The sequence below is a fragment of the Pelobates fuscus genome, chromosome 9 (assembly GCF_036172605.1).
Source record: "Pelobates fuscus isolate aPelFus1 chromosome 9, aPelFus1.pri, whole genome shotgun sequence".
In the NCBI taxonomy this organism is placed as follows: Eukaryota; Metazoa; Chordata; class Amphibia; order Anura; family Pelobatidae; genus Pelobates; species Pelobates fuscus.
This window is the reverse complement of record NC_086325.1, coordinates 48576872-48593479: the sequence shown is the minus strand read 5'-3', so window position 1 is coordinate 48593479 and position 16608 is coordinate 48576872. Positions and strand designations below refer to the sequence as shown.

At 35.6% G+C, this 16608-nt stretch overlaps 1 protein-coding gene across 4 annotated transcripts in view; it reads left to right on the top strand.

The window, feature by feature from the left end:
- LRCH2 (leucine rich repeats and calponin homology domain containing 2) overlaps window positions 1–16608 on the top strand; it is a 110280-nt gene that overhangs the window by 12539 nt on the left and 81133 nt on the right. For all 4 annotated transcript variants that reach the window (XM_063433360.1, XM_063433361.1, XM_063433359.1 and 1 more), the window contains exons 2-4: window positions 6632–6776; window positions 9198–9324; window positions 10303–10408. In XM_063433360.1, the coding sequence (XP_063289430.1) occupies window positions 6632–6776; window positions 9198–9324; window positions 10303–10408 (378 nt within the window). The remainder of the gene's footprint in view (window positions 1–6631; window positions 6777–9197; window positions 9325–10302; window positions 10409–16608) is intronic.

The following is a 16608-nucleotide window of genomic DNA, read 5'->3' as shown; positions in this document are numbered from 1 at the left end:
GCCTTGGTTTGTTACATCTCGCAGGCAAAAAGCCTATTTAATGTGATTTCTTCACTGTTATGACATTGTATGGTAAGTAGTTTGTCTGAGGCCTGTTATCCCAAGGGAAGTATGATTGTTCTTCCAGTTAACTGAACGTTGTTTTAATGTGCAATGCTTACTAAATGGTATTGCAGCAGACTTTTTTAGATCTTTTCGGTACTTTTAATGAGGATATGTTTTCCCACCAATAACTTTTAACACCAGTGTTATGTTTGGTTGAGTGAGTCAATTGATATCTATAAAATTGGATCTATTTATTTTTAATAAAATATGAGCAAAATATATTTATTTTATAGATAAAAGATTTGCTTGGGGGCAGGCGTGTTTGCAGCCATCTTTTAGTTTCTTCATTCTCCAACATTTACGCAAAAAGTATTCTATTTTCCATTTATATTATATATTTTTTAAATATCATGACTTGCTTCGAGGGAAATACAAACTCTGAGGCAGCTTTATTTTGTGTTTTTATTTTTTTTACTTTCTGTCTGGAATAAATGAGGAACAAACTCATTCACGTCTCAAAGGATCATTTATTTTTCCTACTCTACGTAAAAAGAATATAAAACGCATCTACAGGTCCTTTTTTTTTTTTTTTTATTATTGTTCGTATAATGTAAATTCGATAGCAGTTCCATTTCATTGACATGCTATGTTTGTGTTTGCTCATTATTTCACTGTAAATGCTTGTGGAAGTTTAGCCAGCATTGTGCATCTCTGTAATTCTATGTAGTACGAGTTTACATTGAGGATACTTCATATTTTTTATTAAGAATGCTGATGGAATTTTGGAAATGCTGTAACGAATGAAAAGTGAATGATTGTGTCTAGTGAAGCTGCAGATTTTTAAATTTGCTAAATTCACAAGCCAGGTTTATGGAATTTTATATATTTGTACATAAGACAGTATATTTTGCGTTAAAAAGGGTTGGTGTGTGCTAAACAAATAACTGCCCTAGATTTTATATATATATATTATCTATCAATAAACACTCTAGCTTTAAAGGGTTACTCCAACCTCCATGACCACATCAGTGATTTGAAGCAGTCATGGTGGTAGGAGCCTGGATGTGCAGTGATTCTGCTTGAAATACTGCACATTCAGAGTTCTAAAAGTGACTTAGGCAGCCAAGAACTCTGCTCCAGGCAACCTAATGTCAATTCTGTGCATATTTTACCACATGTGTCGTCAGCATGCACTGCACTCTGGCAGACCTAATAATATGCTACCTTGCAGGCAGAAAGCCTGCAAGGGGAAGATGGCTTTCCCCTCCCTCACACCCTGTGGTCACGTCTTCCTGCTCTTTATTTCTGATTTTTTTTTTAGTGGCCAAAATCTCACCCAACCTCCCGTCGCCGACTCAGATTGTATGCATGCCCTTTCAGCCGGCGAAACGGTCCAGTCACAGGCTGCAAAGATAACCCATGTAGGAGGAATATAAGTAGTTCCATTTTTATGTTTTCATATTGCTAAACCATCACTGAATTTTAAGTTTTTACACATTTTGCTAATTAATACTGCATGAGTTTGAAAATTGCTTTAGTTTTAATTTGTGCTTTTTAACTGCCTCATTTAGCTTTATGGTATTTAGCAAATGTTACAGCCAGGTTTTAAGAAATCACATTATATCTGTGCTGGAGAAAGCTTTCAGTGTTAATGGAAGCTGGGAAATCTCAGTAGATTTAGGTTGGTGTTCTGAGATGTAAATTTGGTTGCCTCATTCCAAGAAGGTTTTGAGGTCTTTATTTATGCTTCAGGAACTGTCGGTTTGATAAACACGTATTTAATTTGTTTTGTATATTAACCATAGAATGTCTTAGATCCTGAGAAATCTTTCAGAATGTCTCAGGAAATAACTCCATTTATGAGCTACATCTGACAACATGTGATAACATGCTCATAAAATAATGGGTGAAGAGCAGTTTACATATATTGGGGAGGGGGAGACAAAACTAACATAAATGTGTTGAGTACTAAGTAAATTTCTTCTTAAAGTGAATCTAAAATGACAGGTTCACTTTAAAGGGACACTATAGTCACCAGAACAACTAAAGCTTAATGTAGTTGTTCTGGTGACTATAGTCAGCCCCTGCATGCCTTTTGCTGTAAACACTGCCTTTTCAGAGAAAAGTCTGTGTTTACATCAGGGCTCGACAAATCCCACGGTGTGAGCATGTCTGTCTGGGAATGTGTGTCTATCAGTGAGTGTGTTTGTTTAGGTGACCGGCCCCCTCTGATTGCATGGGAAAGGTGATTTTTTTTATATATATTAAAACACTGGGGAGGTGCACCAGGGCACTCCTAGCCCCATAACCAATGCTGTACATTGATTCTAAACTTCTGGCTATTTTTATGAAGTAATGGGGACAGGGAGCTGTGCGTAGCAGACCCTATGTAAGAAGTCACAAATACTAAGAAGTTGAAATGAAATGTGGAGTAAGAAGCCAAACCAATGAAATGCAAATCACTGCCCACTGCCTATACATAGCTCGATTGATCGCTCTAGTAAGCTGTTTTACAATGGCGGGGATTTTTACAAAAAGTTGCCACTATATCCACCTCTCAGATATGTGTGTGTGCTCAGAGTGCACTAGGCACCATGCACTGTGCAGTAGACATGTGCAATTCGTTCAAATGTAAATTCAGGCAAAATTCGAATGCCCGAAGTGCTTTGGATTTCTGAAAAGTGGCAAAACAAGAGGAGGGAAAATTACATGAATGATGACCGGAATCTCCTGTAGATAGACCTGTAGATAAACATTGTTGGTGATTAAAGGGACTCTCCAGGCAGAGTAGTTTACTCACCTCGTTCCAGCGCCGGGAGCCTCGTGAAACCGTGCCCCCTATTTTTTCAAAATGACGAAATAGGCGGGCGCGAGCAGGGAGCAATCAGACGCTTCTATTTGGATGTGTTATTGCTCCCTTGTGCGCATGCGTGGCTTCGCCGCACATGCGCACACACTTCATAGGCGGCATTCATGCTGCCCTCTGAAGTCCTGAGCGCACTACCGCGCATGCGGCCGAGAGCTGAGCTGACTGACAGCTCATCTTGCGGTCTTTGCCCGCCCCCTCTCCTCTGCTGACAGGCTGGAGAGAGAAGGCGCGCACACAGTGCCTTCTCTCTCCTGCACACGTCAGACGTATCTTAATACGTCTGACGTGTACAAGGCCTTTTTAGGGCCCTACATGATAGGAAGTCCCTCTGGAGGCCGTCTGAGTGACGCCCACTGGAGGTATTCCTTTCAATCAATGTAAACACTGTATTTTCTCTGAAAATACAGTGTTTACATTAGATTGCCTGCAGGGAGCTATAGATCTCACCTGAACAAATACATTAAGCTGTAGTTGTTCAGGTGACTATAGTGTCCCTTTAACTTTAGAAAGTAGTCTTCCTTCATCCCAGGCATCCTATATTCAGCGTTTTATTTGATGTTGAAATACATTTTGATTCAGTCCTCTTAGTTGATTTGAATTTTAGCAATGTCTTTTACAATATTTCTCACAGTGCAAAGAGATTAGACTCGAGGAGACAATCAGTCAAAACCTATAAATGGAAAAAAAAAAAAGTGATTCAAATCTTTTTGCAGCAAATGTATTTTACACAATTGTAGACGGCGATGTTTTCAGGTGATTGTTTTGTTACCTGGTTATTTTTTTGTACTGTCACCTATGCCTTTTTGTAAAGTATATCGCCACAAAGGAAATGTTTGTTCCCAGAATTTTTTATTTTTGCTACATTTACCAAGTATTTATTTGTGAGGTGTGAAAAAGAAAATTAAATGTAGACATCCAACCCTCTTTGTACTGTAACTGGGTACCTCCATCTTTGCTCCCTGTCAATCATTATTACAAGCAACTGTCAGTCAGCATGGAGAAAGCATATAGATAAGATGAAACAATGTTTCTTATTTATCGTCTTTATCTGCCATGCATGCTGTGACACTATCTGGACAGTACTGAATTATGTTTTTGCTAAATCTTTAATACAAAGTTAAAAGAAAACCGATCATCTTGTGAAAAAGGTTTACACAAGGTATAGGTGATTTTAAAAGTTTTTGTGCTCTCATGTAATTGTCGGAGAAGTGAGCGCTCCATATTAACATGTAAAAACAAACACACAAAATACTATTTGCGTATAACAAGCATGCATATTTGATTGCCAGGAAAAATAACTGCTTGCATATAATTAGCATTCGTATTGCACTGCTGAACTGAGCACATTTTGAGTGGGACTGATTCACTTCTGAAAGGTGTTAGTTATGCTTTTAAACACTTTTCAGAATGATTTTTGAGGGGGTTCTGATTATTGCCAATGTTCATGATTGTATTTCATGTGTAATCCACATTTGCCAGTTTGTATTTGTAACATTTGGTGCTTTATTCAGTGTTCACAAGGCAGTCTGTGCTATACAGCTGGGAACTGGTAAAGCTATACGTCAATGCATCTAATCCAGTAATAAGAATTTCCTTCTTATCCCGGCTAGCAGATCATCAGTACTAATTGACAGCTGGGAGGTTGCAACTTTGTCACTTTATAAGTGTGACAAAGCGTGGAAAATCTATTAACTTTGCCTTCTTACCTTAAGTGCTTAGACATTTGAGAATGGTTTAACACTTTAAAATTTAAAGGGACACTATAATCACCCAGACCACTTCAGCTCAAAGAAGTGATCTGGGTGCCAGGTCCCTCAGGTTCTAACCCTTCACATGTAAACATAGCAGTTTCATGGAAACTGCTATGTTTACACTGCAGGGTTAATCCAACCTCTAGTGGCTGTCTTCCTGACAGCCACTAGAGGCACTTCTGCGACGCTGGATGCTGGGCTCCAGGCACTTAAACAACGTCTTCAAGATGAAATTGTTGGTCTGTGGAGTTTGAAATCCCAGCACAGTCTTTACGAGCATTTCATAAAGATATTTTTGTTTATGAAATGCTATTAAAAAAAATTATATTGTGAAATCTGTCCCATCAGTCAAATTTCCGTTTAATTTATTTTTTTTAACTTTTTTTGATTGTTTGTTCTGTGCAGCAATTTTAATCAGGACTCATATACTGGTATATTTTTAAATAATTGATTTTTATTTTCAACAATATGCAGGCAGTAATATGGACCGTAATATGCTAAAATACACAATCCTTTACATCTGAGTAATGCAGAGGAAGGCAAATCAAAACCCTGGTTAATCTCACACTTACACTCTGACATACATTTTACTGTACATATTATAAAATAACAGTATATTGTTCAGAGGTCTGTGCTCTCAGATCGTACAATCTAGTGCAGCTTTTCAAGACAGCTATGTTCATAGTTACATAGGCTGAAAAGAGACATGTGTCCATCAAGTCTTCCTCACATTTGTTTTTTCTGTTGATCCAGAAGAAGGCAAAAAAAAAACAAAAAACAGTTTGAAGCACTCCCAATTTTGCAACAAACTAGGAAAAAATGTCCCTCTTGACCCTGAAATTGAAAAATTGTATCCTTGAATATTCTGTTTTTGCAAGTATTGCATCTAGTTGCTGTTTGAACATCTGAATGGACTCTGATAAAACCATACATAATCTATGTTCATACATAGATTACATGATATTATATAGTATTAACAGTGTGGATTTTATTCAAATCAAGTTGATTTAACATGTTTAAATCACTAGTCAGTAAGACTTGATTTAAAACATAATTTTTAAATAGAAGACTTGTTCTTGTTGGTTCTTATAAATTTTGATATTTGCAACCAGATGGAGATTTAACAGTAAAAACAATAACTTTTCACATTAGTTATCTCTGAAATTTATAAATACAAAGATATTGGTGAAATTATGGCAAGGTGAGCCATCTCCAGTTAAAAGGTTAAAGTGGCTCCCTTTGGCACAAATATTTCTCTTATTGTTTCCTTTTTTTACACTCCTAAAAATTAATCTTCCTTATTTCTTATATATTTCTCTTTAAAACGTGAGAAAAAGTAGAGACTACATTGTCTTATGTATTTTTCCTACGACTGATAAATCTTGACAAAGGGTGAAGCAAGGGTGGACTTGCTTGTTTGTCCATAATTCTGTGATATCGATCAGAAATGTGTATATTTGCTCAATTTTGTTGAGTGGAAAATGCTTAGCCAATTATCTGTTTTAACGTGACATGTCTTAGGAGACTGATAAACTTTCCACCTAGCTTGTTCACCCACTTATTTATTTATTTTTTTTTTTAAGCATTAAAAACATAAACAATATGTTCAGGGTTTATTCACTGTTAATGTTATGGATTTGAAAATCAAATCACATAATTCAGACTCTAATAGATGTGACTATAGCCTAAATTGCAGAATTTTGGAGAGATACTTGCATCAAGCAACCCCTTATAGCAGAACACTTAACGTAAAGTATTGCAATCGATACCCAAGGCTAGTGGTCTGCTCTCTGTTATACTAACAAACTAATGAGGGAAATTGATTACTTGTTGAAATTTTCCCATTTAAGCCTTAGCGTTCCAGTAAATTGAGTTAAGTTTCTAAGTAATGAAGTGCTGCTTGCCAACTCTTATGGACCCACTATATAATTTATGTACGTAAAATAAACTCTCTCTTCTCTTACAGACCTCTCCAGAAACAGATTCCCGGAGATTCCAGCAGATATTTGCTTGTGTGCACCACTAGAAACCTTAAATTTATATCACAACTGTATCAAGTGCATTCCAGAAACAATTAGAAATCTTCAGATGCTGACATATCTAAATATCAGGTAAGTAGTTTCTATTTTCATCCACTCATTCTTGTGAAATGAGTGTGTTGTGAATATATGCGTGATAGGTTTGAAATTCATTTAAACAGCCCTTAAGCCTTAAAATAATTCTTAAATAACTTCTAAAATGCATACGTACCCTTTTGTAACCTTTATTTTGTATTTAGTGATTTCAAGCTGCTCTGCAGCAATGCACATGTGGATATGTATTATAATATGTGGATATAAGTTTGTATTTTCAAATGTGAATGCAGTGATAGCCCGCACAATTAAAGCTCTTGTAAGGCTGTTGTGTGTAACGCTCTCTTACTAAGAAAAAAAAATAAATGCATTTAAAAGAATAATTTCAAAAGTGCAAAACATATGTTTGCTAAGCTGTCTTCTGTTAAAATTAGTTTAGCATTTTACTGGCATTTGTTCTTAATTATTATTAAAAGGCCATTTTAAGCAAAAAAACGACTTCATCTCAGTAAGTTAACTTGAGTGGTTTTGGTGCATAGAATTAATTTTTTGGACAATGTAAAACACTGACGTTTCAGAGAAGTAGCAGTGTTTTTCTTTTTTCTTAAGACACACCCCTAGCGACTGTCAGACTGACAGTCACCTGCTTGAAGACATTCGTTTTTTTATTGGTATTCATGTTTGGTGTCATCACAAGTAATATAATGAGACAACTAATGCTTCTCTTTGGATTCAATGCTTCTCTATGAAAAGCATCTGATTGGCGGCAATTGCTGTGCATACTCCAGAGGTTTTCCTTGCTTCGGATTGGACTCTGTCGATTATCATTACGTTACAAGTATGTTTTTAAGAAACTTTTTTTACAAAACCAAAACAAAAAATGGGGTGGTAAATATAAAAAACATTAAAGGAACACATTTAACTCATGGTTTAATAAAATACTAAGATTTATGTTGAAGTGTTCTTTGACATATATGCCCTAATTCTTATCGCATCCTGACAACCATAGTGCTTCATATCTTGTTAGTACACTTAGCAACAAGTCATGTGCCTACTAACCTGAAAGAAGAAATAGCTAGGTTTATGTTCACAAGAACATGCATAACACAAGAATGGGAGAACATGTGTTGGCGGTATGTCAGGTGTTTAGCACTCGGAGTGGGCACATGGCTTTACTTAGGCTTACATTCTACTTACTGCAGAATATTGTAATGGTAATCGGTTTGTCATTTTAAGAATTCTATAGAAGCAAATAACAGCAACAAAAAAAATAAAAGAAGAAGTTTGGAAATTTAACTAAAAGTTCTGAAGTTATTCTATTTTCAAAGAGGAACAACCTTTGTACAAACACAAAGGTATGGCACATTGTAATGGCTAACTAAAAGTTACCCATTAGTTCTGTTCTTTTTGATGCATTTTTGGCTGTGTATGGCATCATGGGAAAAAGATGCCCATGACACACTTTTAGGTTTGTACTATACTCCCAGCTAGAGTCCATACATGTTGTTATTTAGGAGGAGTTGTACTGCAAATGCAGGTGCCCCTTACAGAACAAACATAGGTGAACATACAGGGTCAGTCAATTATGTTGCACAAAATTATGTAAAGGTAGAACACACTACAGCAAATGTATATTAATTATTCTTGAAGCACTATTAAAGGAACAATATAACATTAGGAATACAAACATGTATTCTTTACATTAGGATATTTTCCTCACTATTTAAAATTTATGTTTCAGAAATGATTGAAGACTTTAACTTTCATTTAGCACCTTGGTGCGCCGGTCTCATTGTGGCAACTGCTACTGGCTGAGATTATCATTACAGATGATATAAGGAAGCTTTGGAAGGCTATTGTGTGTGCATAGCGATCACGCCCTGCGCCGATCAGAAGCTCCTCATAGAATTGCCTTGACTCAGTGCATCTGTACAAGTAGCATTCTGCGTCTTCATGCAGAGCGTGGAAGCACCGAATATCAGTCGTGCAGAGACTGCAAGACCACACTTGCAAGTGGTCGTAGGACAGTGTTTGCATTACAGCGACTGCAGGGACAGTCTCTTGATCCAAAACTACTACAATGAGCTGTAGTGGTTCTGGTGCTTAGGGTGTCCCTTTTTAATATTCTCTTGGTAATTTTCTCGTTGCAATGATCTAAGAGTGCTATATATACTGACAATATAAACTGCTTTCTTATACTTGTCCCACCACCTGTCTGTGTAGTTTTATTTTTCTTTTCTTTGTTCAGACTCAAGCTCTCTCTATGCATATCTGCTGGGTTCTGGAATAATGTATACACAGTGTTTCACCCAATCAACTTCTTTATGATGCTATCTGCTACTATTGCATACGTGTTTTACATTTTTTTTTTTTTTTTTTTTTTATAAAATACTGACAATATATCCCTTTCCTTGCCAAAAATGTCTTTAATAATACAATGTGTTCCTTTCCTTTATTCAGTCGGAATCTTTTATCAACGTTGCCAAAACATCTATTTGACTTGCCATTGAAGGTTTTGGTCGTTAGTAATAATAAATTGGTCTCTATTCCAGAAGAAGTTGGAAAGTTAAAAGATTTAATGGAACTTGTGAGTAAACAATTCACTCTTGAATTAATCATATATGTTAACTATATGTTAATTTTGGTTTTGGACACATTATTTTTCCCCTTCATAAATTTGTATTTCTTATAAAAATTGTTAGCAGTCATTTACAAAACATTTCTTGTCTTTGCCTCTACCTGGAAGGGCCAAATGTTTATTCTTATAGTTCTTATATTCTTGTTTCTCGATTAGAATCTCTGTCCAGAAGTGGGGTAGGTAACGGGAAAAAAAGGGGTATGCCAACAGGAAACGGTACTGGGAATCTCTAGGTGGTTAGGATAATTCTGTTGTGCATTTTGATACCTGGATACCTGGCTGTTAGAGCCAGAGCTTGCTGGTGCGGTGATCATTGATGTCATAGAGATGCGCTAATTAAATCTTAGCAATGATTGTTCTTCGAGAAAAGGCTTTTAAGCAGTTTAAGCGATTTGTAAATGGTTTAACCTATTTTTCACTCATAATGATACGATTTACATTGTCTGGTAAAGTATATTAATATAAATTCCTTTACAATCCATTTAAGCTCCTAAAAGCGACTTTCTATTTCAACAACCTGAGATTGTCGAAAATAAATTCCACTTCAAGGCTCAAATCTAAGACCGATAAAAACTTAATTCTCAGGCACTTATTAAATGTATATTAATTCCAATCCTCAAATGAACCGGGGCCGGCATATTTCAAGTACCATGTCAGCAGTTTAGCTTTAGAGGAGTTTTTATGGTTAAAGGGTAAACCCTGTTATTAACCCCTAAAATGAAAGAACTGAATGAATATGCAAATCCAGCCTTTAAAGATTTTCTATAAAAAAAAAAAAGCAGCACATGCCATACTAACATTAAGAACCAGTTTTGTGATCATTAAAGGATTAAAAATGTGGCCATTTAGGGGATGTAAGTGATACAGATAATATGGAAGGGCTAAGTAAATAATGTATACTTTGTTTTTCCCTTTCTTCTTTTCAAGGACATTAGTTGTAACGAAATACAAGTCCTTCCTCAGCAAGTCGGAAAACTGCATTCACTTAGAGAATTAAATCTGAGGAGAAATAACCTCCAAGTCTTGCCGGATGGTGAGATTCCTTTAATGCAATACTTTTTTTTTTTGTGGTTGCAAAGTGCTAAATTGGTAAATGTTATAAATCAAGTTAAAATGGCTTAGCTTCGCTTCTTTGAAAGTTAGTTGAATAATTGAGGGTTTACTTTGGCTAAATTCATAAATCTTCATTTTCAAAAAAATAAAATTTTAAGGCACTAGCATAAGGGAAATTCAGCCTAATGATTTATATAATAGAGAGCTGAGCAGCAATAAAAATATGTTGGAAGCATAACTTGACTGGATTATCGGGCCAAATTAAAACTAGAACATATTCTCTTATATATTCACTTTTCTGGAATTTACCCTATTGAATAAAACATTGAAAAACACCTTTTTTCAAAAGATGCCCTGCTTTATTTTAAACTTGTATTTACAATTTAGCAAATAATATCGCAATCATTTTAGAACAAGCCAAAGTCATGGCAAACATTGCTCATGAAGAGGAGAAATTAAAGACATTGTTTAACTTCTCCTCTTTTCTCAGTGCTTTCTCTACGATGACTGTCAGGTGCAAAGGACATCGTTTTTGACCATGACTGATGGGGATCTCAGATGGAGAGACACTTATAGGATAAAGAGTTGGGAATTTCTAAATGGTTCTTTATTTATTTTTTAAACATTTTTTTTACACCTCTCACATACATACTTGTAAAGGGACAGTATAGTCACACAGACCACTTCATCTCAATTAAGTGGTCTGGGTGCAGTGGACTTGTAATTTTAACCTGCAATGTAAAATATTGCTGTTTTTGAGAAGCTGCAATGTGTATATTGCAGGATTAAGCCCACCTCTAGTGGCTGACTTCAAGACTGCAACTAGAGTTGCTTCCGCTGCACTGACTGAGTAAAACTTGTCATGTGACACAAATAACCCCATAGAATAGCATTGATTCAGTGCTTAAAGGACCACTATCAGCACCTAGACCACTTCAGCTTAATGAAGTGGTCTGGGTTCCAGGTCCAGCTAGGGTTAACCCTTTTTTCTATAAACATAGCAGTTTCAGAGAAACTGCTATGTTTATATTTTGGTTAATCCAGCCTCTAGTGGCTGTCTCATTGACAGCCGCTAGAGGCGCTTGCGTGCCTCTCACTGTGATTTTCACATTGAGAAGACGCTGCCGTTCATAGGAAAGCATTGAGAATGCTTTCCTTTGAGACTGGCTGAATGAGTGCGCATTCAGCCGAGGAGGCGGAGAGGAGGAGAGCTCCCCGCCCGGCGCTGGAGAAAGAGGTAAGTTTAACCTCTTCCTCTCCATCCAGCCCGGCGGGAGGGGGACCCTGAGGGTGGGGGCACCCTCAGGGCACTATAGTGCCAGGAAAACAAGAGTGTTTTCCTGGCACTATAGTGGTCCTTTAACTATGGGGAGGCTTGAATCCGCACGCAGCACTTGTCACACATGTTCTTCAAGCCCCCATTCTCTTCTATGAGGGTTATTGAATTGGACCGTTGCGAAAGGCAAAGATGAAAGCAGCACAGAGAGAGCATCGGTGCTGGAAAAGATTAGTAAATCCTTTATTTTTTTGCAAACGGGCTGGGAGGGGGAGACCCACCTATGTAGAGCTAGAGACAAGGGCAACATAGTGTTAGTACAGTTTTGTATTCCTAGCGATAGTGTGTGAGTATAGGGCATGAGTAAACCTAGTATTACAAATTCTGCAAAGTGAGTTCCCCTTAAACTTCGTGCATCTGACATACAAATATGACACAATGGTACATAATAGCCAATAATATTTATTTTATATGCTTTTCTAGTAAAATTGCTTTAAAGGGACACTCCCGATACAACTTGTATACAACTAATGCATTTAATAGATTCAGGCCTCATTAAAATGATGTATTTTTTCATGCTGCAATCTTTATAGTTTTTGCTCCAAAAAAATATTTTGCAGAATGCTGCACCAAAAGCCTGCATCTTTTTAGCCATGCCCCCCCTCAAGCCAGGGAGGCATGATAGTTTCCCTTTAAAGTAGACTTCCTTATCAAATGTATGCACACAGTCTCAGCCCCAACAGCACTGGGTGAGCTGCTTTTAATTCACTGGCTGCAGACAGTCAGAAAAACTACAATGTCCTGTCCTTCAAATGCAAGTTGTTTTGTTGTTCAGTAGGGTCAGTGGCAGATCTGCGTTCATACCTTTGATTAATCATTATTTTTCTATAGCGAGGGGTGTGGCTAAAGAGGCAGGCGTATGATGCAGAATTCTGCAAAACATTTATGTATTTAGTGCAAAAACTATAAAGATTTGAGCATGCAAAAAATACAGCAAATTAAGGAGGCCAAAAGCTATCAAATGCATTAAAGTTGTATTGGTGTGTAAATTTAAAGATGGACTGTCACTTCTCCAGAATGTACACTATTATACAAAACATCAAATCTAACCTATAACTTGTACTGAATGTTTTTAAGAGATGCACCACTTTTTTTTAAATTTATACTAAACATTTAGGAAATTACATCATAATCTGTTTCAAACATGGCAAAGCTGGAGCAAACAGTGCAGTCTTGTTGGTAATATCATCTTATTGTGTATATATATATATGTGTGTGTGTGTGTGTGTGTGTGTGTGTATATATATATATATATATATATATATATATATATATATATATATATATATATATATATATTGCACTTAGGCGTGACTCACCACTATTTAATTTCACTGGGGTTTGTCTCCCCCTGTGTGTCAGTCACACTGGCAAGCCTAAGCACTATGCAACAGTGGTACTGCAAATATGTAGTTTTGAAAGCTGTAGATGGGAGTTTCAAGTATTGTTTTATTAATTGTCAATAATTTTCAAGACTCCAATCTAAAAATGTTTTATTGCCATGCAATGAGGAAAAATGAACTATCAATTCAAAAAAAGTGCCCACCATTGAAACATTTTACTGTGGAGAATAACACAGCAGACGAAATAAAAACAAAAACAAACAAACAAACAAACAAACAAAAAAACAAAACAACATTTATATATATATCAAGTTATTCAGTATCTATTGCATTAAAACCAGCTTTTGAGCCTCACTTTGGTGAGTCTCTAAATTATTTATTTATCTTTTGTTTAATACTCTACTCTGGGTACAAGCCCTATATGGTGGAACTGGAACCACCAAACTGACCTCAGTTTGTCACTCACTCTCATAAGTGTATGAGGTGTCTGACACACTTTTCTTATCTTATTTAAAGGTGACTTTTAACCCATTCTGAAGGGGCTAAGGGGGAGGGGAGGCAAAATGGTGAGTTTTGCACCATAGGGCCAGGAATATATGTTTGTATTCCTGACCCTATAGTGTTCCTTTAACCCCTTAAGGACATAGCTTCAAAAGCTTGTCTTGCACTTAAGGATCCAAGAAATGTTAAAAAATTTTGCTGTTTGTGTTCAACTGCAATTTACTATTTTATTGCACCGACACATATTATATACCGTTTTTAAAAGGACAAAAAGGGCTTTAAATTGATGTAACATATACATATATAAATGCTTATTTATTATAAAAAAAAAATACAAAAAAATGCCCAAAAATGTAAAAATATTGGGTTTTTTCTTCATTTTTTGCAATAATAATGTGTGTATAATTAGTGCGGGTTAAGGAAAGTAATTAAAAATAAATTAATTTAGTTGTTCTGATTTACAGAATATATAATGTCTCTAGGATTTTCAGTTTTTTTTGGTAGTTACAGCTCACAAAACACAAGGAGTAAAATAAACTTTTAATGTGGAGCGATTTTAGAATTTGGTATGTTTGTCTTGTAAGCTTAACCCCTTCAGGACGGAGTCAATAGTGCACGTTCTGATCAAAACAAAACGTAAACAAAAACTGGAATTTGCGCTATGTGTCTGTTCACCCGTAGTTCCCCTCTTTCAAATTATATGCACCCACACTTATTATATATCATTTTGTTCAGGAGAAACAGGGCTTTAATCTATCATTAACTATTCATATATGGAACATCATTTATTATGAATAAAAGTAAAAAAAATGTGAGAAAATAAGATTTTTTTTTACATTTGCATTTCCGTCTGACATTTTAACTGTGAATGTCATAATACTGTTAGGTTTTACTGCAAAAAAAATGCACATATTTGTAATCAGCGATGTCTCACGAGTACAACAGTACCCCCCATTAACAGGTTTTATGTTGTTTTGGAAAGTTACAGGGTCAAATATAGAACATTACATTTTCAAATTGAAATTTGCCAGATTGGTAATGTTACCTTTGAGACGGTGTGGTAGCCCAGGAATGAGAATTACCCCCATAATGGCATACCATTTGAAAAAGTAGACAAGCCAAGGTATTGAAAGTGGGGTATGTTTAGTCTTTTTTAGTAGCCACTTAGTCACAAACACTGGCCAAAGTTAGCGTTCATATTTGTTTTTGTGTGAAAAAAGCAAAAAACGAATATTTGGCCAGTGTTTGTGACTAAGTGGCTACTAAGAAAGACTGGACATACCCCACTTGCAATACCTCGGGTTGTCTACTTTTGCAAATGGTATGCCATCATGGGGGTAATTCTCATTCCTGGGCTACCATACGCTCTCAAAGGCAACATAACCAATCTGGAAAATTTCAATGTGAAAAAAATGAAATGCAAGCCTTATATGTGACTCTCTAACGTTCCAAAACACCATAAAACCTGTACATGGGGGGTACTGTTATTCTCGGGAGACTTCACTAAACACAAATATTAGTGTTTTAAAACAGTAAAACATATTACAACAATAATATAGACCATAAAAGTGCAGTTCGCTTGTAAAAAATGCAAAAAACGTCACTTTTACTTAAAATATCATCGTTGTAATACAATTTACCAGTTTGAAACATGAATATTTGAGTTCAGCGAAGTCTCCCGAGTAAAACAGTACCCCCTATGTACAGGTTTTATGGTGTCTTGGAGAGTTACAGGGTCAAATATAGTGCTTGCGAATTAAATTCTCTGCACTTTCTCCCTGTGTTGTCGTGCATGTCAATCAAATTTTAATTAATCAAATCACATAATTACGTTAAAAGATTATTTAAATATACATGTAGAATTTTAATATATATGCATTTATAGGTATTTAAATTCTACGTGTATACTAATGTAATCTTTTATGTAATTATATGTATTTATCTATATATATATATTTGCGGTTATTTGTATTTTATATATAGATAGATATATATAGAATGTCATTCTAAGTGTATTTTGTTACCGATATATATATATATTAATAACAAAATACAGTTAGAATGAAATTACATATGCATATATAATTTATATTAAATTTTGTTTCAATATTTTATTTATTTATTTTATTATTTAATTTATTTATTATTTTAATTATACATATTTATATATAATATATATATGTACATCTATTATATATATAATATATATACATATTATATATATGTAATGTCATTCTAAGTGTATTTTAATATTAATATATATACTTATATTAATATTAAAATACACTTTGTATGACGTTACATATATATAATATGTATATATATTATATATATAATATATATACATATTATATATATATAAAAATGCATTTATTTTATTTTTACACATGTCTAATTATTTTTTTTAATTCTTCCCACCAGCAGGGGGACTGTCTGATATTTCAAACAGTCCCCCTGCTGGCATATCCACAGCCAGCTATAGGGGGCCATGTGATCGCTCTTTGAGAGCGATCACATGGCCCCCGGGGGCCTCATTTGCCGTGGGAGGGCTGCCTGGGCTGTGAGGCAGTCCTCCCGAAGCGGATCGCGGCGGAGGTAAGTATAACTTACCTCCTGGGGCTGCAAGCCGTTACGGCGTGCTATGCCGTCATAACGGCGTTAAAGCCCACTTAACCCGTGACGGCATAGCATGCCGTAACGGCGTTAAGGGGTTAATAGCCATAGCTTAATAGCCATAAAAGAAAAAAAAGCTTAATAGCCATAAAAGAAAACAAAATTGCCACACAAAAGTATATATTTATATAAAGCAGACATCACAGGCTATTTGACTAACATTATTTTGACATGTTTAACGTAGCCATTTCACCGCTAATCCCTGCTAAATATTGGACAAAGATTTTGTTTTTTTTGTTTTTTGACACACAAAATTATAACAGAGAACTTCTCATGTGTATTTCGTAAAGTTAGTGTGTGCTATTCCTGTACAAAACCTAATTTTGT